The 25081-nt window shown below is 35.1% G+C and overlaps 2 protein-coding genes across 2 annotated transcripts in view; one reads left to right on the forward strand and one right to left on the reverse strand.

Moving 5' to 3' along the window:
* The window catches only part of LOC136040804 (pH-sensitive chloride channel 2-like), a 62115-nt gene extending 46992 nt beyond the window's left edge, over positions 1-15123 (forward strand). The window contains exons 6-9 of the mRNA XM_065725134.1: positions 792-947; positions 6023-6188; positions 10800-10899; positions 14603-15123. Coding sequence (XP_065581206.1) covers positions 792-947; positions 6023-6188; positions 10800-10899; positions 14603-14992 — 812 coding nt within the window. The 3' untranslated portion in view covers positions 14993-15123. The remainder of the gene's footprint in view (positions 1-791; positions 948-6022; positions 6189-10799; positions 10900-14602) is intronic.
* A 7850-nt stretch (positions 15124-22973) lies between these two features.
* LOC136040723 (piggyBac transposable element-derived protein 3-like) lies at positions 22974-24071 on the reverse strand. The gene has a single exon (XM_065725028.1). It carries the CDS (start codon positions 24069-24071, stop codon positions 22974-22976), a length of 1098 nt encoding a protein of 365 aa, XP_065581100.1.
* Between the last annotated feature and the right edge of the window lie 1010 nt (positions 24072-25081).

The raw sequence follows: 25081 nt of genomic DNA on the forward strand, positions 1-25081 counted from the left end.
GGACAAAGTGAAGAGTTAATTAGTTTAAATCAAAAAGAAAATTATCGGAGGTATCGAAATCATAATAACAAATATACAAAGTGAAAACTTCGATATATCGCTTAACCATATTATCGCCTAACACATCCAATAAGTTCGATCAGTGGTTCGCTTTGGATGCATGGTCTAATTGTCTATAGGCAGTTTTGCCTCTGCATCGCATTTGTCAGTGTAGCGTTGATCAGCCATACAAGGATAGTATGTGACGTAAATTATGCAATAAGGTACAAAATTTTTCTAGGTTTTTAACCGTAACTGAACTGGTAATGTCGGCAACTCTTAGCCAATGAGTATTCTGAAAATAATCATGTGACTTTATATGATGGGGGTTTAAAGTTTGTAACGTTTCGTTTTTGGACTCATATGTGCCCGTGGGTATTCTCCTAAAAGTATAGTTGACCCAACATTCGTTTAGTTGTTGGTAGTATTCCAAGATTAACAATTAGACACCTTTTTCTAAGCCCTGACATATATGCTAGTCTGGAGTTAGTTCCCATGCAAATTGGCTCACGAAGAACGATCTACACGTGCCTATAGATGTCTAGCTATCCACCGGAGAGCAAAATATACCTAGGGATGATTGAGTTGGGAGCCCTTCTTCTGAAACTTCTATTGCTACGAATGGAGCCTTCCCTCTACGCTGGCGATGCTGCCAAGTAACACCTTTAAATGAAGTCAAGTCAACAATTTTTCTGAAAGTTTGAGCTGAGAAAATGAAGTTTGTTTTTAAGTCTTTTCTTCTTTTTTTATAGGATATGGATATAGCCAACTGGTCCTTGAATTCGTTCTTCAGAGGCAATTCGGCTATTATATACTCGATTTTTATGTTCCAGCAATCTTTATCGTCATTCTTTCTTGGGTATCATTTTGGATCGACCCTGGATCGGTCCCAGCTCGCGTCACATTAGGTAATTACTTTTTCTTACCCTTAAAGGTTCATTCACACTAAGCCATAAAGCATTGCATATTAGTATGACTTATGACATTAAATGTCAATGGTTATACTTATCGTAGCGTAACTTCATCACTAACCTTAAAAAATACGCACGTAGTGTGAAAGCTGCTTAGTAGGAAAATAAAAATAAAGAAATTAACCACTTCTTAGACGAGACATTCTTTAATATCTAATTTTAGTCAAATAGTATGCTAAGGAAAATTAATGGGGAACATATTTTACACATTCTATAATTACATTTCACAATTTTCTGGTAAAGAAAAGTCTCTAATGGATGTTTTGTAGTCTTTCTAGCAATTTTGAAGTCACTTTTCGTCGCTATTGGACAATTTTTCAGATCCTAGGAATCATGACATATTTTGGGAAATTAAACAACCATTCAGTTTTATTTCCCGCTTTTGCAAAAATACGCCCTTTACTGTTTCTGTATTTTGATGAATAAGTTTCCTGCTTCAATTGTTGGGTACCATCACAGTTTATGGAAGTTCAAAAGCAGCAAAATAATGAAATTGTTATTATGTTATATCCATAAAGTGTCTATGTCTTGGGTTTTGAAAGTCAATTCCAGTCTCATTAAATCTCATTTCCCTTTCTCCGTGGTGCCCGGATTTCGACCTAGTATATATCCATAATTTACTTTTTTTTTACTTTTCATATTATCATTGCGAAAAAAATCTCAATAACTAATAAGAACTAAAAATAATTAAAAATGGTAAATAATGGCGATTTAAAGTGTTTCTAAACTGCCAGTAATTGAGTCTTTGTTAAAATTTTAAACTATCATGTGAATACATTTTCAGCTATCTGTACGAAGATCTAATCTATTAGTCTAGAAAACTGCGATTTGATCTCAAACAAGTTGCTATACTAAGTATTCTTTCACTATTCAACTAAAAAAACTTTGCTGATCCCGAATCCAAAAAGGTAACCGTTATAGCTCTTCTATAAATTTGAATTTTTCTTAGGTTGAATTTGAGGTTGAGGTAAAAAATGTTGGTTGAGTAAATACCATCAAATGTCATTTATGCGCTTTTTTTCGATGAAACTAAATGTTGAAAGTCAAAAGAATTGCTTGGGCCTTAAAACTTTGAAAGATAGAGTGAGGCTGGGGGAGAGGTAATAGGCTAATGGTGAAAAAAGGAATCAACCTCAAACAAACTGCAATACAAATGAATCTTTTACTATCCGACAAAAAAAAATTGTGCTGATTCCGAATCCGAAAAGTTTGCCACTTTAGCTTTTCTAGAAATTCGAGCTTTCTTAGGTTGAGGGTGAATTTCTTATGTAAAAAACACCCTCCGGAAAAGACGATTCCAAATCTAGGATGGGGTTTTAGGGGGTTTTATTTAAGATCCCTAATACATCAGAACATTATAACAACTTGAATTGAAGATGGAAAGGGTAAAGTTGTCACCCAGGCAAATTTGAGCTACATAAAAGATTGACTTTGTCGAAAATGGTCGTTGTCCCCGAGTTTCGAAAGGATTTTTGCGTCTTCGATTCTCTGGCTGAAAATTTTAATTTCTAACTCATAATGTTTGCGATAGATACAGAGGTAGATTTGAAGTACAAGAATTAACAAAAAATCGGACTTGTCAATTGAAAGTAGAATAATTTCTGGAAATTTTAACAGAATCGTTAAAGTTATTATTTCAACTGCAAAACTGTTATACTTTCTGAGTAATAACTTTAATTTCTTAAATTCAAATTAGAAAAATACCTGAAAATTTTAAAATTAATTTTCTGGCAAAGGTTTGCGGTAGATACAGCGGTAAATTTGAGGTAAAAGTAAAAATCTAATTTGTCAAGTGAAACTAGAATAACTCCTAAAAATTTTGACAAAATTGCTAGATTTATCATGTAAACTGCAAAAATATAAAACAATTTATAATTGCAAAACAGTTGGTGCCGGAAACCTTGAAGACGAATGTAGCGAAGAAGAAAACCAAATTTTGAATAGCTTTGCCACTATCCAATGAATCTCTGTGTTACTGTGATTTTTATCTGCCTTACGTAGTTGATCTCTGTCTTGCGCTATATCTGAGTATGCTGATCCCTTTTTTGGAACTACTGTTTTGTCTCAGCTAAGAGAAGCTCTTTAGCAGAATGTTTTTTGTTGTCGCCAAATATGCGTTTCAACTTCCCCTCGTCCTCCTCATTCATACTCACTTTTACAAAACTGAGGTTCCAGGCATACATCACTTTACCTGGATCCAGTCTTGGTTGTTACCAAGGCATGAGGCTGCAAATGTTTTGCCATAGGCCAAGTTTAACATACACCTGCCAGTTGAACCTACTCCCCAACCTCACACACTCTCAAAGCTTTAAGCCCCAAACAATTCCTTTGACTTTAAACATTTAGTTTCATGTTCATCAGCAAAAGAGGAGTCAAGAAATGACATACCTGATCACATTTGCTGGTATTTACTCAATCATCATTTTTTGCCTCAAATTCAACTTCAAAAAACTAAAATTTGTGAAAGAGCTAGAGTGGCAAGCTTTTCGGATTCAGAATCAGCAAACATTTTTTGGCCGGGTAGTTAAAGAATCATTTGCATAGGAATTTTTTTTAGGTTGACGTCTTTTTTTCACAATTCTCCTAGAGCCTCTCCTCCAGCTTCAATCTCTTTCAAAGCTTTAAGCCCCAAATAATTATTTTGACTTTAAACATTTAGTTTCACGTTTATCAGCAAAAAAGTGTAGAAATGACATATCGAATCACATTTTCAAGTATTTACTCAATCAACATTTTTAGCCTCAACCTCAAATTCACCTAAAAAAAACTCAAATTTGTGAAAGAGCTAGAGCACTATACTTTTTGTATTCACAATCAGCACATAATTTTGGGTCGGGTAGTGAAAAAATCACTAGTATAGCAATTCGTTTGAGGTTGACCCCTTTTTTTTACAGTTTTCCTAGACAATCTGCTTTTATAAATTGAAGAAATATTTACAGTTCAACCAATGTTTTTTTTTCGGTTTTTCAATCAGATGCTCATTTTGATACAAATATGGATAATACAATTAAAAAGATAACAACCATGAACCAAAATTTCGGCTCCCTTTCTGTATCTTTTAAAGAGCCGTTTGTTGTAACTGCAGGATGAACTGAAAAGAACAGTAATCTGGTTAATATTACAAGTCATGCCACATAAAAGTCATTCAATCGAAAATCTCTTGAACACCTAAATTTCAAACCTAGATCTATCAGTAAATTTTGTGGGAGTGCCGTTTATGTGGCTTACCGATGGTAAGCCGCATTTTTTGGCATTTTACGATTTAAAGTCAAAATGAATCAACCAATCAAAAATTCTGTTTCCCTATATTGTGTTAAAAAATAAACCAATGGAAGAAATAAAATTCAAATCCCAATATTTATGCCGACTTTTAGTTTCTTAAAAAGCAGTCTTTGTTGTATAAGGATGATGAGCCAAAAAAGCAAAAATGGAAGTTTTTTATGGATTTTATTACAAGTGTTGTAGCATAAATATCTTTTGAAGTTCATTTGAGTAGCTGAGGCAACAAATTCATAACAATGTCTAACGACAAATTATTTGGGATTGTCGTTTATATGCCTTACAGGTGGCAGGTCACAGTTTATTTGGTGTTTTATGGTCTAAAATCCAATCGAACCAGCCAATTAAAACCCCCAATTTTTCCTATACTGTCTTATAAAAGAAGCAATACAAAAAGTAGCCTCAAATACCCACATTTTGTCCCCTATTTAAATTTTTCAAAAGCTACCTTTGTTTTAGAAAAAAGGATGAGAAAATGAACACTGATCTTTTCTCAGATCGATCTCAGCTTTTTCAAAATTTCTAAAAATACTTAGCGTTAAGAGCGAGGCGTCAAGGAGAGGACAACCCCTTTCATATACGGTATAATTTCTGTTCGTTTTAAGTTTTAATGTTGCTCCATACTTTCGTTGAAAAAACTTTTTTTTATTTTTATAAAAAAGATGAGAAAATAAATTCTGATCATTATTCAAGTCACTCACGCTACAAATTATTAGAAAACCATTTTAGTAGCTGAGACAAAAAATTCAATACCTTCTGACAAACCCTATGGATGTGCCATTTATTGGGTTTAGCTGTGGTAAACGAAACTTTTATTTTTGGTTTTATATGGTCTAAGCTGCAAATGAACCAGCCAAATGAAAAAGCTTCAAGTATCCACAACTTGGCCCTTTCTAAATTTTTCAAAAGACGCCTTTGTTGTAAAATAAGATGAAAAAAAGAGTCACGTAGACTAAAAATCATTAAAAAACCATTCGAGCAGCTGATACAACAAACTCATAACAATACCTACTGACAAATTCTATTTGGGTGCCATTAATTTGGCTTACCAGCCAAAAGAATTAACATGTCAATTGCGAAACGAGCTTTGCTTTTCTTTTAAAAAAAAGAAGAATTTTTCTGTGGTTTCAGCGGCCGATTTTTGGTTTTTTCGTAAAACAATAAATGGAAACACGGCTTTAGGTCTGGGAAAAAAACTACACCTTTTCACATAAAACAGTTTTCAAAAATTTGAATTTCGTCTAACGCTGTAAAATGACAATAACTGTAAGAAAATACATTGGAATCAGCGTTACTAATCGTTGAAATGTAAAATGGCCTTTTGCAATTACTAATGTCGTTTTAAACTGTTGTACAAATAGTCTCTCAGACAACATTACCTTTCCAGCCCTAGATATAATGAAACGACAACAGGGACGCAATTTGCTATGTCCCAGGGGGGGGGGGGAAGTAAATTTAGTACATCTTTACCTTTATGGTAATAAATGAATCATTTTTCAGTTTTCACTGTCATTTTCACTTGATTTGGTAAATTTCATCTAGAAATTCAAAGGAAAAGGAAAAAGTGACATGGAGCAAGGTCAGGCGAGGAAATCCATATTTTCTTGTTAAAAATCGTACATGCATTCATTACTCGTGTGCTATGTTCCGTTGTTTGTTCTGGTTGAAGTTTTTTTGTTTGTTTTTGTTTTTTTTTTGTTTTTTAGGGCGCTCTGATTTCTTTTTCTTTTTAGGATCAAGCACAATTTTGACCTTTATTACTTTGAGTCGAAACCAGTCATCAAGTCTACCAAAGGTTTCATACGTGAAAGCAGTTGATGTGTATGTAATTATTTGCATGTGTTTCATTTTTGCAACCTTACTAGAGTTTGCCATTGTCAACAGCTTTTGGAGGAGAAGGTAGGAATATATTGGAATATTCATTTGATAAAAATATTTCAATTTAATTCAGGGGTTTCAGATGAGAGGGAGAGAAAGAGAGAGAGGGAGAGAGAAAGAGAGAGAGAGGGAAGGAAAGAGGGAGAGCGAGAGAAAGAGAGAGAGAGAGGGAAGGAAAGAGGGAGAGAGTGAAAGGTAATTGTCAATTAATTGTATTATACTTGTCTATTAGCTTAATAGTAAAGAATATGGCATTCTTACTGGATTCAATTTTCGGAAAACAAACTAGGTTAGTTTCTAACGATATTTTTTTAAAAAAGATTGCGCAATTCAACATATAAGAATTAATATTTAATGTATTTTAGAACTATTTAAAGCTAAAGTATTCTAGAACTTTTAAAAAAGCGTGTTTCAGGAGTCGTTCTTAAGAAATAGGGACACAAAGACAAACTTTAGCGTGATAATTAGAGTGATTTGCAATTGGTTAGGCCAATCGGTTTGCATGTGTTTCATTTTTGCAACTTTACTAGAGTTTGCCATTGTCAACAATTTTTGGAGGAGAAGGTGGGAAAATAACGGAATACTCATTTGATACAAATATTTCGCAGCAATTTAGGTTAGAGGGAGAGAGAGATAGAGAGACAGAGAGAGAGAGAGAGGGAAAAAAGAGGGAGAGAGAGAGTAAAAGGTAATTGTCTATTAATTGTTTTGTAATTGTCTATTAGGTTATTAGTAAAGAATATAGAATCGTTACTGGATTCAAGTTTCGGAAAACAAGTTATGTTAGTTTCACACGGTATTATTTAAAAATATTGCTCAATTCTACCTATAAGAATTAATATTTAATGTATTTTAGAACTATTTAAAGCTAAAGTATTGTAGAACTTTAAAAAAAGCGTGTTTCAGGAGTCACTCAAAAGAAATAGGGACACGAAGACAGACTTTATGGTGATATTTAGAGTAACTTGCAATCGGTTTGATCAGGAAAATAGCCGCATAAGAATTAATATTTAATGTATTTTAGAACTATTTAAAGCTCAAATATTTTAAAACTTTTAAAAATTTGTGTTTCGGGAGTCGTTCTTAAGAAATAGGGACACAAAGATAAACTTTATTGTGATAATTAGAGGGTAATTAGAGGTGATAATTGCAATCGGTTGGGCCAATCGGTGTGCATGTGTTTCATTTTTGTAACTCTACAGAAGAATTAAAAGGGCTAGAAAAGTAAAGACCTGGGTATTCTTAATATTCTGGTAATTTGAAGATTTTCAGTTGTTCAAGCATGAAAACAAAATCTACGAATTACGAAACTTTTGAAAAAGTTAGAAATCTCAAAAGTTTTAAGAGTTTTAATGTTGAATTTTGAAAAATAAGAATTCTAGATTGTTGAAAATGATATTTATTGAATCAGACAGGCCTTAATTTACATAAGTCTGAAAAAAATGTGCTAGAACTCCAAAATGAATATGAAAGTTAGGATTCTAGAAAGGAGGAGGGTTTTGCCCTCAAAATTCAAAAAGTTTCACACGATATTTAGTTTCACACGATATTATTTAAAAAGATTGCATAATTCTACGTATAAAAATCAAAATTTAATAGATTTTAGAACTATTTGAAGCTAAAGTATTTTAGAACTTTTAAAAAAGCGTGCTTCTAGAATCATTCTTAAGAAATAGGGACACAAACACAAACTTTATCGTAAAGATCGAGATATCGAGGAGAAGAAATCCTCTTATATACAGAATAATTTCTATGCTTTTAACTTTTAGCGTTGCTCCTCACTTTCAGTTGAAAAAAAAACTTGTTCGTTTCATTTAATTTTTGATCTTTTTCACATAATATCGGGAAATCTAGCTCCCTGGATATCCACCCACACCCTGTGGCCTCCCCATAAAGAAAAATCTTCTAAGTAATTCAAATCCCACTAAACATTTTCTCTGGACTATCTCCACATGTTAAATTTACTCGTCAAAGATGTAGTAAGACAAGTAAAAATAATTTCATATAAGAATTCTGGCAAATTTTTCCCTTGTAAAATTTTCCCTGGAAGCTCCCCCCCCCAGAATTTTCTCTCTTCATGGAAAATTCTCACCGTGGAAAATACCCCCAAGCAGAAAATTCTCCTTCTCCCCTCATAATAAAAATCTCTGTATGCTTCCCACTAATAAATACTACACGCAATAATTGGATAAATTTCGCAAAATGCAGCCCTTATGCCAGGGGCTGTGTGTGTGTTTGTTTGCGTGTGCATGGGGGGGGGGGGGTCATATTACCCCCAAAGGCAAAGTTATTAGACCTTTTAACTATTCTGAGCAAAATGGCAATCTCAAAATTTAAATCTCAATCTCGAATTTGGGAAAAAAGGAGCGTGGGAGGAGGGCTAGCTGCCGTCCAATTTTGTGTTCACTTAGAAAAGAAGCTAGAACTCAATCAAATGAGTCACCTTCTGATCTTCTAGGATCACCGGTTCGATACGATCACCCCCCCCCCAGAAAAAAAATCATTTCCACGAACTGTTTCAATATCCAAATATTTGGTTTCACATTTGGAAACCTTTCTCAAAGAAAAAAAAAAAAAAAACAAAAGAACTTTGTACATCAGAAATTTGTTAAATACCTAATAGCAGTCATTATAACAAGTTCTTTTAAGACTTAAAATAATAAAATACAAATAATAATATCTTTAGTTGCATTCTTAAATTAAACTTGAACTTATTTTATCAACTCAAATTTATTCATCAAGAGCAAATAATTACCATAAGAATACCAAAACCTTATCAAACTATGCAAATTTCAATTTGTTAGCATCCTTGCAGTTGTGGCCTCTCTATGTGGTCATATTTCTCTAAGTGCCGTCACTGGGAACATCCTTTAAAAAGCCACTTGGCTCGCTAATGTGCTGCAATTATTATCGTTAAATACCAAGGACATTAAATAAGAACATTTTCATCCCCTCGGATCCATCATGTGGGCATTCATACCTGAAAAAAGGTATTTTATAAGATTCTTCTTTTCGTTGTTCCAAAATTACCACATTTTGGTCAATATTGCCGAGTTGAATTGTGAAATTAAAACAGAAAAACTAGTTAGTTAAAACTCACAACGGTATTCGTCGAAAAATGTTCAGACATTAATTGAATGATATAACTTACTTTTTTGTTTTTACTTTGGTGTTTTTAGCTTACTCTTTTCTGATTTTCTACCAATATTTTGTTCTCTTTTTTTTCAAGTTGGTACCCAATACTATCAAAAAGTGCATTTATTGAATATGGAGGTCCCTTTAATTAAAAATTAAATCCACAATTTTGGCTTTTTTTTAAGTTATGTGAGGTTTTGCAAGTCTGACTATCCAAATCAAAAAAGTAAATTGCATTTTCACGGTCCTTGATTCTTTTTTTATTTAATTTTTATGTTCAGAGGCTATAGTTTTTGGTTCATAACAGTATTGCCAATTGTCTCGTATGGAATAGAGTAGCCATAGAAGTGAAAGTGTACAGGAAAAATCCTGTTTTGGCAAAAATGTACTGAAGATGCCATTACAAAAGCTTTGAAAAATGCACCGATTTGAATAATTTAATGTATAGCTTCCGAAGTAAGCACTCAAACAGCGTAAATACGCTTCATTTGCCCGCACTGCTTCTTTCTTTTTCTGACTGGAAACTTAATGTTTAATGTTTAACTTAAGCTTAATGGGCTATGTAAAATTTGTACAACTGAATGCTTCAATAATCAGCTCTTTTTTAAATATTTATTTTTATATTGGAAACTTTGTTCTTCGACTCATGGAGACCTGGGGCACTTTAATAAGTGCTTGCAGCAACGAGACAAGACCAATAAGATTGGGAACGTATGTATTCATAAGCTTGTAGGGTCAGCGTCAACATTTTGACTAATAAAACTCGTATAATTTATTTACAAAAAAATAAAGTTACAAATTTTTTTTTTATACACTACTCTGTACAAACACAAAACAGTCAAAACGGAGCGAATTGTTATCAACATGAGCACAAAAGGAAGATAGATATGATTTCGGCCTACATGGGTACTGTTTTGTTGAGAACCCTGAGATGGTGGCCCCTTCTTAATTGTATGACGCAGCTGTGTTCCTTCTGAAAACCATCTATTTCATTAAAACTGCTTGAAAATTGGAACATAAAATGTTTTAAGTTGTGTCCCTGACTGAATTGAATAAAAGAAAATTCAAATTAAATCAAAAACTAAACAAAATACAATAGCTCAGAGCAGAAGAGCTGTTACCACCCCTTCAAAACCCACTTATTATGTTAGGGTGCTACCCGTGCTTACTGAAAACAACACATTTTACCATTTTCGCTTAAAACTTGATCATACTTATATTGTTTATCGGTCAAACATTTATAGCTATCAATTGGTTATATGTTGTATTTTAGTAAGTTTTCAGCAAAGCATAAGAGGCGCTATAAGGTACAGATTGAGAGCAAAGAGGTGTGGCGACCAACAGGCCACGACTGTTGCTACAAACATGAAGTTTAATTGTTATAACGGACTGGAATTCAGTACATTCTATTGTTGTGTCAATAAGTTTTACTTCTCTGGTGTCGAAGGAAGTCGTTTTAGATTGTTCACAGTTTATTAGGACTTACTTTTTTTCTAGCCGAGAGGTTGAATTGAAGAAAATAAATACCACAAAAGTTATAAGGAGAGCCCTAACACCAAGCATTAGTAGAAGAGCTTCTTTTAACAATCTAGGAAAGGTAAGGGCATTTCACTCTTAATTGCCATTTAACCATAGATATTATGAAAAAAGCAAAACAAGATGAAAGATCTGGATGAAGCAACAAATGGTTTGTTCCAAAACGAATTGGCAAAATTTGAGCTGCCGTAAAATAAATATATATCAAACAGTTCGTGGTAGCGAACTGTAGTAAGGAGCGACCCGACTCAATAGTAAACGAAAGTCTAAAGAACGAAATTTTGATACTAATAGATACATCAGAAGAATCGGATTTTTATGCTGATTTTAAATATATAAGTTTCATCAAATTTAGTCTTACCCATCAAAAGGTACAAGCCTGAAAAAATTTGCCTAATTTTTAAAAATAGGGGGAAACACCTCCTAAAAGTCATAGTATCTTAAGGAAAATCACAGCATCGCATTCAGCGTATCAGAAATCCCACTGTGGAAGTTTCAAGCTCCTATCTACAAAAATGTGAAATTTTTCATTAATTGCCAGAATAAATACAAAATACAGAATATACAGAATAATATCGATAATTTGCCGATATTGCCGATGCGATAATTTTCCGATATAATGGTGTTAGATAATAATATCTAATACAGAAAAATATCGATCACATGTGCGTGTTTATTTGTTGCTGTTTTTTCTTTTTCCCAGGGGTGGTCATATCGAACCAGTGGTCCTAGAATGTCGCTAGAGGGCTCATTCTAACGTAAATTAAAAGTTCTAGTGCCCTTTTTGGTAAAATTATAGCAAGCCATATACCTGGCTTTCGTATAAAGTGAATATACCACTTGATGCCTTTTTTTATGTAATTTACGATGATAATAATCGTTTCTACCTCAAATTCAGATTTAAGCACTTTGTGAGCTCTTAAAAATGATCTAAATATGGGGTATAAAAAAGGCTAAAAACATCTGTCTCAAACTTTAAAACATTGATCTCAAACTTACCGTTTCATTATAAATCCATTTTTTTTTAATGTTATATAATCCACAAGCACTGATTTTCCAACATTAATTTGGATAAATAATTTTACCATTGCTATGGCGTTTTCTTCTTCACACTGAGAAAATTTAGTATTATTTTATCGAAAACGGCGCGGAGGAAACGTAGTATTATTTTGTCTTGAACGACGGATAACTCGTACTTTAATTGAAATTCGTCATTTTCAAAAGCTTAAAAAGTGCCTAAATTTGAACTTGTGGTAGAAGCGACCATTATATTCGTAAAGAACACAAAAAAGGCATCAAGTGGTATGTTCGCTTTAGTGGTAAGTTATTTACATGAACTGTCATAATTTTTTGAAAATTCGTATTTTTTAAGACAAAAAAAGTGCTTAAATAACAATTGGAGGGCACCTAGGCCCCCTCCAACTCTCATTTTTTTCCAAAGTCAACGTATCAAAATTTGAGATAGCCATTTTGTTCAGCATAGTCGAAAAACATAATAACTGTGCCTTTGGGGATGACATAATCCCCCACAGTCCCCAGGGGAGGGGTTGCAAGTTCCAAACTTGACCAGTGTTTACATACAGAAATGGTTATTGGTAAAGTGCACAGGACGTTTTCAGGGAGACTTTTTCGGTTGGAGCGGGGGAACAAAAATTATGCCGTATATGAAAGGAGTCGTCCCCTCCTTAACGCCTCGCTCTTTACGCTAAAGTTTTTTTTATTGTTTTAAAAAGTAGAATTGTGACAAAGAGTTAAACTTTAGCGTAAAGAGCGAGGTGTTGACGAGGGGACAACCCATTTCATATACGGAATAATTTCTGTTCGTTTTAAGTTTTCATGTCGCTCCTAACTTGCAGTTAAAAAACTTGTTTTTTTATTATTTAATATTTATTAATGATGGGAAATAGCTATATATAATAATGCCACAATTTTCTTAAGTGAACCAGGTAAGTGTCAAACCAATCTTTAGTGTTTATACCTCCTCCTATTATCGAAATTTAAATGAGTTTTTATGTTTGACTGCAAAAAAAAAAAAAAAAAAAAAAAAAAAAAAAAAAAAAAAAAAAAAAAAAAAAAAAAAAAAAAAAAAAAAAAAACAGAAAACCAGTTGAAGAGCAGAAGGAGCAATGTTGTCACTTAAGATAATTTGCTAATCGCAACGTTTTATTTTGAATTAGATGCAAATATAGAGTTGTCACTTAAAAAGAGAATCCATAACCGGATTTATGTCCTTGGAAGTGTTTTACACTAATGCGTTTGAGATATTAGGTCAGATGCTTCACTTAATGACATTCGTAAAATATATTTTTTAGTAAAAGCGTAAATGACGCAATAGCTTTTAGATGGTTTAGAGCGGGGCAGTACCCTTACTCCTGTTTGCAGTAGTTGCTATCCGTTTTAAGTTTGTCTTTATTGTTCATTTGAATTTTTAATTGTTTTAGGTGATGCATCCTTTGCATCACCTTGATACACCCTTTTGACAACCTGGATGCAAAAAGTGTCTTTTGATTTAATTTTAGATCCGCCTCAAATTTCCAAATGGTGATTTCCGTTATTTTTAAGTTTGGCCATTCATTTTAATTTCTGCTTTTTTAGGTGTTCATATGTTGGTTCATAATCACATTAGTTCGTCTTAAGTTTTTGTTATTTTTATTTAATTGTGTATGCCTTATGTATTGCCATTGCTCTTTACTTTATGCTTGAAAGCGTTGTCTTCTAAAAGTTTATTTTATTTATTATAACCAAGGACCTTTAGCTTAAAACTCAAAAGGAAATTGAATATAAATTGGTAGTTCAAGGTTTTGACTGAAAATTGTGAACCCGACCTATTTTGCACATACGAAGGGCCAAGGACCTCCAGACATTCAAAAAAGAAAAGTTTTTGCAACTTCTCCCTTCTTCTCGCTTTCTATGTTTTCCTTTTCATTTATGTTTATTGCTTCTTTGAGAAATTCATTCATCATTTTTTTCAATTTTCTCTTCTTTTTTTCCAAATATACCAAGACTTCTTTTTTTTAGTTTCTCTAAATTGTTTTATACTTTACAGCTCAAGTCATCGTTTGACTCTCTAAATTCAAACAGCGCCCCAAATTTATACACGCCCCAAATCAATGAGTTTGGTTTGTGTAGGGCAAATGAAATCTTTAAAAACAAGTTATAATTTTTCTACTTGTGTAAATGGTTGATCAAAGTTAGTAAATTTCTAGTGTTTTGTTTTGATCCTTATTATTCAGCTACACTTATTAATTTTTTTTTTTAATTTTGTCGATGAATTGTACACTTTGATCACAACGTAGACAACGTAGAAATGAAAGTCGCTTCTTTCGTAACCCTTCTGTCTTTTTCTTCTGCTGTGGTTTTTAATTCAATTTTTCCTTTTATTATTTATGTTTTATTTTTTATTCTTCTCTACAGATTCGTGGTATTGTGCTTCGTATGTGCAAAGTAGGTTGGGCTCACAATTTTCAGTCTAAGCCCTGAACTACCATTTCATAACAAATTTCCTTTTTAAGAAAAAGTTTTAAGAAAAGTTTTTTTGATTAATTTCTAATTTATCTAGGAAAGAGAAATTTCTCCTTCCTCCAACGATTTTAAATATGTTGTATTTGCTGCTTACATAAGTCTTAAGAATTTTGTGCATAGCTTCTTCTCTAATATTTTGTCAGAAGCACATTGGAAGTCAGCAAGTGCTACTACAAGAAGCTTTTTTCTACTTTTATAATTATCGATTTATCGTTTCCTCTGAATCACATTATAATTTACAGCACAAATCTTCGTTTGATTCTTTGAATTCAAGCATCAATGATTCACGCCCTAGATCAATGACTGACGAACTTGGTTCGTGTAATGGGAACATTTTCTACCTGCAAAGCCCAGTCCAAATGGCATCACTCAGTTTATCAACTAGCTGTCCAGATTTGAAGGCTCCTGGGAGTTACATTGAAGATGACTGCAAAGTAATAACTATTCCAGTCCCTGACAGAAAGCTTAGTGACAACAAAGAGAGAGACTCTGTTGAAAATAATACTAAAAATAAAGTTAAAAAGGTTCACCAGAAGGAAATGGGAAAATATATTGATAGAATAAGTAGAATCGCATTTCCAGTTACATTTTTGACTGTGAATATTTTCTACTGGACTTTACTATGGATTTGAACATTTTATTTCATGGATTATGTTCTTAAGCTAGGTAGAAATTGATTTTTTTGCTCTTATGTCTCCATGTATTTTTAAAATTTTTATTTTGACTGAATGATATTTTATATCTTACATTACAGTTTTTTAGATTGTCATATATCTTTCTTTTATTTTCGAACAGAGGGCTATCAAGGAAACTTGAATGTATTAATAATCCCACTTACGTAAGAAAAGCACCATACTCTAGGGCTCTAAGAAAGTTTACATCAAGATGGCACACTCAAGCCTCAAAAATAGGTCACTGTTGCCAATGTTGAAATTTTCAGTGTTGTCATGTTTCTGTTCAATGTTTATCTGTTCCATTGTGGCTACAAAGAATCAGAAATAGGTGGGTTTCGTTCGTTGAATCCTAATGAAAGAATACAAATAATGTGGTTTTCCTTTGATTTCCTCTAGATGGCGCATAGAATAGAATATAATTTATTTGATTTCTATAAATACCTTATATGCACCCAGGGGACAACTTATAACCTTTGCCCTGAGGGCTGTGGGGTAGGGGATTGTCAACCACAAAGATATAATTTTCAGACCTTTCAACATCATTGAACAAAATGACTATCTTAAAATTTTGATTGGATGTGTTTTTTGGAAATTATGGGAATGGAAGGGGGTTAGTTGCCATCCAATCATTTTTGGCTATTAAAAAGGGCACTAGCTCTTTCAATATACAATAGAATGAGGCCCTTTTGAATTTTCCACGACAATTCTTTTGATCCGAAGTGCGCTGGTCTAAGACAAACAAACAAAAACAAAAAAGAAAAAAAAAGGAAGATTCTGCCAACATCGTTCTTTACTTTTAGTCCAGGACTTATAGCTCAAAAAAGGGTCGAACCCGGACAAAATTGCAATGTAAACGAAAATGGTACCAAAATGATCAGAAAAAAATTCTGTACAACATACTAAAAGTCCCCATAAATCTGAGTGGGTCGAGTACCCGAAAAACAGGGGAAAAGTGGGAAATGCGGGGGAAAATGGGAAAAATGCCGAACATGCCCAGAAAATAGTTTAAAGTGAGTTTTCTGGGGTTTTCACATACGCTGATTACGAAATTGACATCTAAAATTCAGTATAGAAAAAGAGTACTACGGAAAACGGGGAACTGGGGAAAGAGAGGAGAAAAGAGAAGAATACAGGGTAGGGGTAGAAAGCGGTTTGAAAGATATTTTCTGGGGTATTCCTATCTGGTGACTACGAAATTGAGAAATAAAATGATATAAAAAAATCGATTAACATAAAACGGGGAAATGGGGGGGGGGAAGGGAAATATACAGAGTAGGGGTAGAAAGCATGTGAAATGTGTTTTCTGGGGATTTTCTATCTGCTGATCACGAAACTGACCCCTAAAATGAAGGAAAGAAAACGAGAACCATGAAAACCGAACAAAACTGGAGGAAACAACGGAAAGGGGGAAGGGAGGCCTGACTCCTGAGCCAGATGCTAATGGCTAATATGTAGGCCTATGGACAAAATAACTCGCTTAAGTATCAAACTTGTACTTTCTTGAATCACAGACATTTCTTACAACCATTTGAATTACTAAACATAAAGAAAACAACCGCTTGGCAGTTATATATAAAATGGCTATTATATGTAAAATTTGCACTTTCGAAGGCAGTATAGTTGACTTGAAAAACACAACATTGATATCTCTAGTCGAGCTCCTCGTCTTCGACAATCTCGTTGTCCCTGTTCAAACAGTTGATACCCTGACATTCTCCGCACGCGAACGTACACGCTAATCCATTATTCTTGCAGCTGCATCGGGAGTTCTCGCAGCCTGTCTTACAGTTGCATCTCACGACACTCAAAAGAGTCTGAGGTGCGGGCAACAAATGGGTCATCACAGGTGAGTATTTATGGTCTCTGAGGACCCAACCCCAGTCAGCCGGGTCGAGGTCAGCTGGTTCCCCTTTCCAACGGGATACCTGGAGGCGCACTGGCTGGGAGTGGAATGAAGCTGCAGCTTCGGTTGGCGGAAGCCTTTCAGGCTTAACAAACGCCTTAGTATTAGACGAAGAAACTTTTTCCAAGAAAATTCGATGTCGCAGCTTAGTGAGATCTTCGTTTGGTCGTGCTTTATACAAGCTGAGGAGAAGATATTCACCCGCTTTCACAATTTCATCTTTGGACGATGATTCATCCAGAAACACTTTGCATTTTTTTCTGAACACTTCGCTCTTCTTCAAAAGAGGTAGCACAGCTTGCTTTCCAAGTCCGAAAACTCGTGAGGTCGTGTCACATCCCAAGAGTGCGTGCCCTACCAGAAGCAGCCTGGATACTTCTACCATTTTTTTTGCACTTGATTTTCATATATCATTTTATTTCTCAGTTTCGTAATCACCAGATAGGAATACCCAAGAAAATATCCTTCAAACCGCTTTCTACACCTACCCTGTATTCTTCTCTTTTCTCCCCTCTTTCCCCTGTCCCGCCGTTTTCCGTAGTACTCTTTTTCTATACTGAATTTTAGATGTCAATTTCATAATCAGCGTATGTGAAAACCCCAGAAAACTCACTTTAAACTATTTTCTGGGCATGTTCGGCATTTTCCCCATTTTCCCCCGCATTTCCCCCTTTTCCCCTGTTTTTCGGGTACTCGCCCCACTCGGATTTATGGGGACTTTTAGTATGTTGTACAGAATTTTCTTCTGATCATTTTGGTACCATTTTCGTTTATATTGCAATTTTGTCCGGGTCAAACCCTAAAAGTCCTGGACTATTTACAGCGTAACTACGTTGCCTATGATACTCAATATTAAGAAAAAAGAGAAATGTCAAGTATGCTATTTAGATGTAAATTTTCTTCAAAATTTCTATTTTCTTCAAAAGTTTATATAGTAAGGAGTACTACGACTACTAACAACTCACCGCAACACTGGACAGCCTTAGGCCAACAGAGTAACGTACGTTTCTCCTCCATCCTAATCTATTCAAAGTCCCCCCTCTTTACATACTCCTAGGAAGTTCCCATTTCTGTTAAATATTCCTTTACGACATTATTCCACCCCAACCTTGGGCAACTTACTTTAGCCGTAGATGGTTGGTCGCAAAAGAAAAATCTCTGGCAATCTTTCATCCTTCATCTGCAAAACGTATCAGGGCTATCTCAGCCATAAGTAAGGCAAGGAGTTATGCGGCTTAAAACAGAACTCTAAACAATAGAGTCTTGATAACAATAAATACGCCAAAAGAATTAAATTTTCATGCTTGTTCGAGATATAAAAAATTCATCAAGTTTACTTTTACCAAATCAAAATTTACCAGGTTGAGAAAATTTGCCCAATTTATGAAAAAGAGAAGACACACCGTCAAAACATCTAGTGATTTTATCACACAATCAGGTTCAGCATATAAGAAATCCCTACTGTAGGGATACAAAGCTTCTGTATACAAAATTGTGGAATTTTTTCATTTTCTGCCAGAAGAATGATCACGGATGGATGTTTATATGTTTGTTTGCCTCACGGGTGTTCGCATCGAACAAGTGATCCCAGAATATCGGGTGAGGGCTAATTTGATCCAAAATCAAAAGTCCTTTTACCATTTTTTAGATACCAAAATATTGGAGGGCAGCTAGCCCTTTCCCCCAAGTGTCACCTTTTCTTCCAAAGTCACCCAATACAAATTTTGAGATAACATTTATTTTTAGCATAATCGAAAGATCTAATAACTTCGTCTTGAGGATGACTCGGCATTATTTAAGAAGCATCAGAAATTAGATAAAAAAACAAATTTTTTTCATACTATTTGTATATATACGCAATATTAAAATATCATACGGAAAGAAATTATTGCGAATATGAGGGGAGCTTCACCGTTATCAATACCTCGCTCTTTACGCTAGAATTTCTTGTACTTTAAAAAAGCTTAATATCCTAACTAAACGGCCCTTGTGTTTCAGGAGTCAATCTTAAATAATTTGAACTAAAAGTCAAACTTTAGCGTAAAGAGCAAGGCATTAAAGAGGAGTAGTACCTCTCACATACGCATTAATTTCTGTTCGTTTTAAGTTTTAATGTTGGTCCTAGTTGAAAAAACTTGTTTTTTTATTTCATTCCTAATTAACATCACAACGTTTGCTTAGCGATAGCATAGTCTCCCTTGCATTATTGTAATTTTTTCTGGTCTTATGATCTGAAAAAAATGGTTATTGAGGAAGGTTAATTAAAAAAAACAAGTTTTTTTAACGGGAAGTAAGGAGAGACATTAAAACTTAAAACGAACAGAAATTACTTCGTATATGAAAGGGCTACTTCCTCATCAACACCCCGCTCTTTACGCTAAAGTTTGACTCTTTCTCTTAATTCTACTTTTTAAAACAGTAAAAAACTTTAGCGTAAAGAGCAGGGCATTGATGAGGAAGCAGCCCTTTCATATACGGAGTAATTTCTGTTCGTTTTAAGTTTTAATGTCGCTCCTTACTTCCCGTTAAAAAAAAACTTATTTTTTTAAATTTAATCTCTGGACGTTTTTGAATCAATGCTTGTTTTGATTTTGGCTCTCCGCAGATGAATAATTAAAACGAAATTTGCATATTTTTTTTTTTTTTGGCTAATTGGCTTTCTCGTAGTTTTGATCGAGTGATTTTGAGAAAAAATGGAACGGGGGAGGAGGCCTAGTTGCCCTCCGATTTTTGGTTACTTAAAAAGACAACTAGAACTTTTAATTTTTTACGAATGTTTATTAGTAAAATATATACGTAACTTACAAATTAGTTTACGTAACAAACTTCTGTATTCTCATGTTTTTATTACATATATGAAGGGATTCACCCCCTCGTCAATAACTCGCTCTTTACACTAAAGCTTAAATCTTGCCACAATTTCTTAAGAATGACCCCTGAATCACAAAAGCAGTAGAATAAATAGTTGAAATTACTAAAAATGCTTTAGCGTAAAGAGCGAGGTATTAGGAGGAGGTGAACCCATCATACACGTAATGATTTCTGTTCGTTTCAAGTTTTAATGCTTCTCCTTACTTTCAGTTGAAAAAACTTTTTCATATTTATTTTTTCATTCTTTTTTTAATAATGCTAGAAAATCCTGCTCTCCCTTCATGAAAATTTTCTTCCCCCAGGACAAATTCCTCCAAGGAAAGTTCCCCCAGCACATTCCCCTCTTCTCAACCTCCCCCTTCAACCTAAAAATCCCCCGGAAAACGTCTGTACTCTTCCAAATAACCATTACTATATGTAAGCACTGGTCAAAGTTTGTAACTTGTGGCCCCTCCCACGGGGACTGTTGGGGAGTAAGTCGTCCCCAAAAACATAGTTATAAGGTTTTTTTGAAGCCAGATCTTTGAAGCAACCGTCCGCTCCGTACTCCTTTACGGATGCGAGACATGGCCCCTGAAAGCAGCGGATGTTCTTGCTCTCAAAGTATTCGACCACTCCTGCCTGAGACAAATCCTCGGTGTCTCCCTCCGAGACAGAATTAGCAACGTCGAAATTCGTAGACGATGCCACCAGAAGCATGACATTGAAGCCCTAATAAAAGAACGCCGCCTAACTTGGTTTGGCCATGTTTGTCGGAGGTCAGATGACACCCTCACTAAAAAGGCGCTATACTGCAAACCCCTCGCACACTGGAAGAAGAAGCGAGGTGGACAAGTCAAGACCTGGCTTAACACACTCAAGGCGGACCTAGAGCCGATTGGTGGTTTCCGACGACACGGCCGAAGATGGGACAAGCAGTGGCTTGAAATATGTGCACCACACACACACGACCGAGCGGCTTGAAACTCAACCGTCTGCCAGATCATAGCGCCAGGGAGAGCTGAAGAGCTTGTGTCCTGAAACAATAAAAAAAAAATCAAAATCAATCAATCATTATTATCGGATTACAATTATCATAGGAGTACCAGCTTCCAGATATCATCAAGGGTACGTTTAGAGTATCATGCTCTCAAAGGATGAAGAAATTCCAAAATATTTGGTTAAAACAGAAAAATCATTAAGAATTTGGGTTAAGTATGCTAGGGATTTTAACTATGCTGAGGTATTTTTCGTATGCTAGACTTGCTATAATATTTTTCGCCATGATTTACTCCCCTATCGCAAAAAAAAATAAATTTATTATACCCCCAACTCCCACAAAAATATTCTGGAACAAACCTAGTTTAATTTAATATTTAAAAGTCTAATAAATGGAAAATTATTATTAAAACCGTATAAATCCTTTGAAGTGACTTTTCTTCGCATGATTGATGGCATTATTTACATCCAAGCTTTCCAGTTTAATTTTATAGTTTTCAATAATTCTATATTTTAATAATTTTGTTATATAATTCTATAACTTTTTCTATCATTTTTACATTTTGCAACCTGATTTGGGATCCAGTGTCTAGAATCCTAGATTCTTGAAGTTTATAGATTCCTTCTAGAATCAAAGAAAAAAAGAGAAATTTCTGTCCTATCCTTCTGTATTAAAAAGTTTTCTCGAATTCCATTGGTTTATATTTAACAACTCGTCATTTTTTTTATGTAAACTTATGGAATTTGTAAGCCATTTTTAGGTAACTTTCAAGTGTTCAATTACCTCCAAGTTTTATCAGTATATTCGCATTTAGTGGAATAATACAAAATTAAATTTTCCCCTCTTGCATAGTCCTTTTTGTACAAATTAAACAACATAAACGGGTGATTCATCATAACGAAAAGTATAAAAAACACTCTTATGCAAGAATTAATAGGGCAAGGGAAGAACACGTGCCCGTGGCCATAGTTCAGATCTTAAGTTCGGATCACATCGAATCAGATCGATCAGATAGATAAAACAAACTACTGCCTTAGGAAAGGTTTAAACTTTTTGTTTTTAGGATTTACCATCCAGGATTTATCTAGAAGATCCATTCCTCACAGGATTCAATAAGTCACAAAATATTTGCTTAAAGCGGACAAGTTCTAATGAATTGGGTTTATTGAAGGTGGTGTTCTATGATTCACACCATCTCCTGTAAAAAACTGAGATAATTCATATAATCTTCTCTCACGAAAAGGGGATGGAACAAATTGATTAACATTTCAATTTTTAAATATCTGATAAGAATAGGATATTGTCTGTAAAATTGTCTAAATTTTTCAGACGAATTTACTTCGCACAACTGATGGCATTATGCGTACCCAAACTTTCAAGTGTTTTCTATAAATCTAGGACCCTAAGTTCTGGGAGTTTCTAGCCTCCTTCTAGAACTGAACAAAAAAATATAAGATATCGTTTCTATTCTTCCGTGTTACAAGGTGTGCTGGATTTTCATTGTTGTTTTGTGATGTACTATCACAAGCTACTCAAAATATTATTTATTTCTGGGGATAAGAAGGGAGGTATCACCTTGTAGTATCTTTGGGGACATGAACCATATTTTTCCATAGAAAAATCTTTCCAGAAAATTTGTTCCTCGCTTAGAATTTCCCATAAACTATTCCACCGTAACATTCTATCCCTATGTAAGATTGCGCATACAAAGAGGAAAAAAAAGACAAATCAAAGTATTTTGTACAAGAATTTAGGGTAATTTTTCCCAAAAAGTTTCTCTCTATTGAAAATTCCCCAAGACAATCCTACCTATGCAAAAACTCTACCGTAGAAATGTCCGTATGTTTTCCAATAATAAATACTAATTCTATGCAATGGGCAAATTTTAAAACTTAACCCTTTCAGACCTGAACCAAGAAGGAGTTGCGTAAAAATTCTGAAAATAGCAGAGAGTGATCCTGGAGGTTCAACTAGAACAGGTTTATTTTTTTAATTTTTATTTCATTCCATATCCAAAATGTGAATGGTTACCATATGGTCACGTCAAATATATACAGATACTATTTTAGGTGAAAATTTGTGAAACAGTTGTGATCTGAGTTCAAACACAGTCGAACTTTGCACTTCGAACACATGATTCGACTGGCTCCACCCCTAACGCACTTCTCATAGCGACACCTTCTCTTTTAAGTCGTATCCGGAAAATGCGAGGTCTGGTCAAACCTCACTGATTCCGATGGCATCCCGTCTCGCAAGGTAGTCGTATTGCGCTTGGTCACTGATAAGAATGGTCTTCCAACTCGAGGACTTGGAGATACGCCAGTAAGAACCAACCCACGAGCAATATCCATTTTGAAGTACAGCAGAGACATTTGCTGAACATTGATCTGCTGACACTGTCGGCGGTGTATCAGCCAGGCGTTGTTCACAGCCATGTCAAAGAAGTGGTACACAATCCTCATATACCATTTATTAGAGCGAATGTCAGTCCTGTAAAGCTCCAGGAACATGTCAGCAAGATCTACGCCCCCCATTGATTTGTTGTAGTCACCGACGATTCGGGGGCGATCAACTTCGACGTATTTCCGTGTTGTGTCATCCCATCTCTGACACTTATCAATTGGGGTGACTGCACAGTATGAAGAAGTCAAATGGACTGGTTTGTTGTCATACCATTTTACTATCGATACTTCTGAATGTCTTTCAAAATGGAAGTCCACTGACCCTCGTCCTTTCTTCTTCATGTTTGCGTCGGTATCTAGAACAGCGCCTCTCATTCTGTTGCTGCGTATCGTACCACATGACTCGATGCCATATTCAACCCGGAGATTGTGAATGAGATCGATGCCAGTATAGAAGTTATCAAAGAACAACTTGAAGTTCATGAACCTTGGCAGATTTTCTACAAGCCGAAGGACAACGTCAGTACCTTGGCCAAGTTCAGAAATTTCAACAGCTCCTTTTCCTGTATATATCTCTATGTAATACACTATTCCGCTGATGCCGGCTCTCGTGAAAACCTTTACACCCCACGAGTGGGGCTTGTCCTTCAAGTACTGTCGAAATCCAATTCTTCCTTTGAACGGGATCATCTGTTTGTCAATACTTTGGATCTCTTCAGGGTCTATTTTTTTCAGATTCTCCCTGAATAAAAACGGGATCATCTGTTTGTCAATACTTTGGATCTCTTCAGGGTCTATTTTTTTCAGATTCTCCCTGAATGCGTCGTATAGTCTTCTGATCTTGAACAGTTTATCATGACCAACCTCCGCTTTCGGTATCATTAAGGTGTCATCGCAAATTCTTCTTTCTCATGGCATTCAGATTCGTTTGGTCCACAATGTTTGAAAGAATGTCTTTTGTGATAAATATTCGGAAGAGATCAAGGGGCGTTTGTACCTCGTCAAGGTGTGGCATAGAACCCTTCCATGTAATATTTCGAGGTTCGGGCTCCTTTTTTATCCACTTGTATTGCTTTGCCTCCTTCGCTACCTTCTTTTTTGCCACTGGTTTTGCCGTGACCTGAGGAGCATCAGTTGGAGTTACTAGACCGGCCACTGCTTGGGAAGGAGCATTTTTTTGAGCTCTTGTAAGGACAAAGGGTTCAGCAGGTGCAGTAACTGTTGCTGACTGTATTGCAGAAGAAGCTGACACTGGTGCTGATAATGTGCTTGAAGAACTGTTTGACGCTGTTATATCATTCAAGCCTGGGAGAGGCAAATCGAACTGATCCGTGTCATCGCCATTGTCTAACTCGAACCTGCCAAGCATTGCTAAAGGGATGTCGTCTGTGTGGTCGATATCCTCTTCATCTCTTCCATCTTCATTGCCATAACAGTTGAGAGAACGTAAAGGCTGAAATTCTTGATCTGGATTGTCTGGTGCCCACTTTGGGTCGTCATCGTCGGAAGAGATATCGAGATCTGAATCACAATCAGGTATGAATAAAAGCCTTGCTGCTTCTTCTGCTTTCATTTTCTCGGTAACTCTTCTACTTCTTTCCTTGATCAGTCTCTCTTCCAAGGGCTTGGGACCATGACCTCTCATGGAGTCAGAGCGCGTGCTTGGATCAGCTGAAAAGAAATTCAAGGTAAGTGCATCACTTAATAATAACAATAATAATAGTATATTACAATAAAATAGGCCATTGGCCTCAACACTTGCCTGAGGCATCCCACAAAATAGCTTTTTTACCCTTGTTTCAGTAAAAAGGAGGAACAGAAAGAAAATTTGCCTATTCCCAATCATAAAAAGGACTTGCTGCCTCGTTTGCTGTACAAATCTGCCTAGGTAT

The sequence above is a fragment of the Artemia franciscana genome, chromosome 21 (genome assembly GCF_032884065.1).
Source record: "Artemia franciscana chromosome 21, ASM3288406v1, whole genome shotgun sequence".
NCBI classification, from domain to species: domain Eukaryota; kingdom Metazoa; phylum Arthropoda; class Branchiopoda; order Anostraca; family Artemiidae; genus Artemia; species Artemia franciscana.

Bases quoted from the DNA above. Each gene is read 5' to 3' on its own strand.
- LOC136040723 (XM_065725028.1), bottom strand. From the start codon at position 24,071: ATGATACCGAAAGCGGAGGTTGGTCATGATAAACTGTTCAAGATCAGA.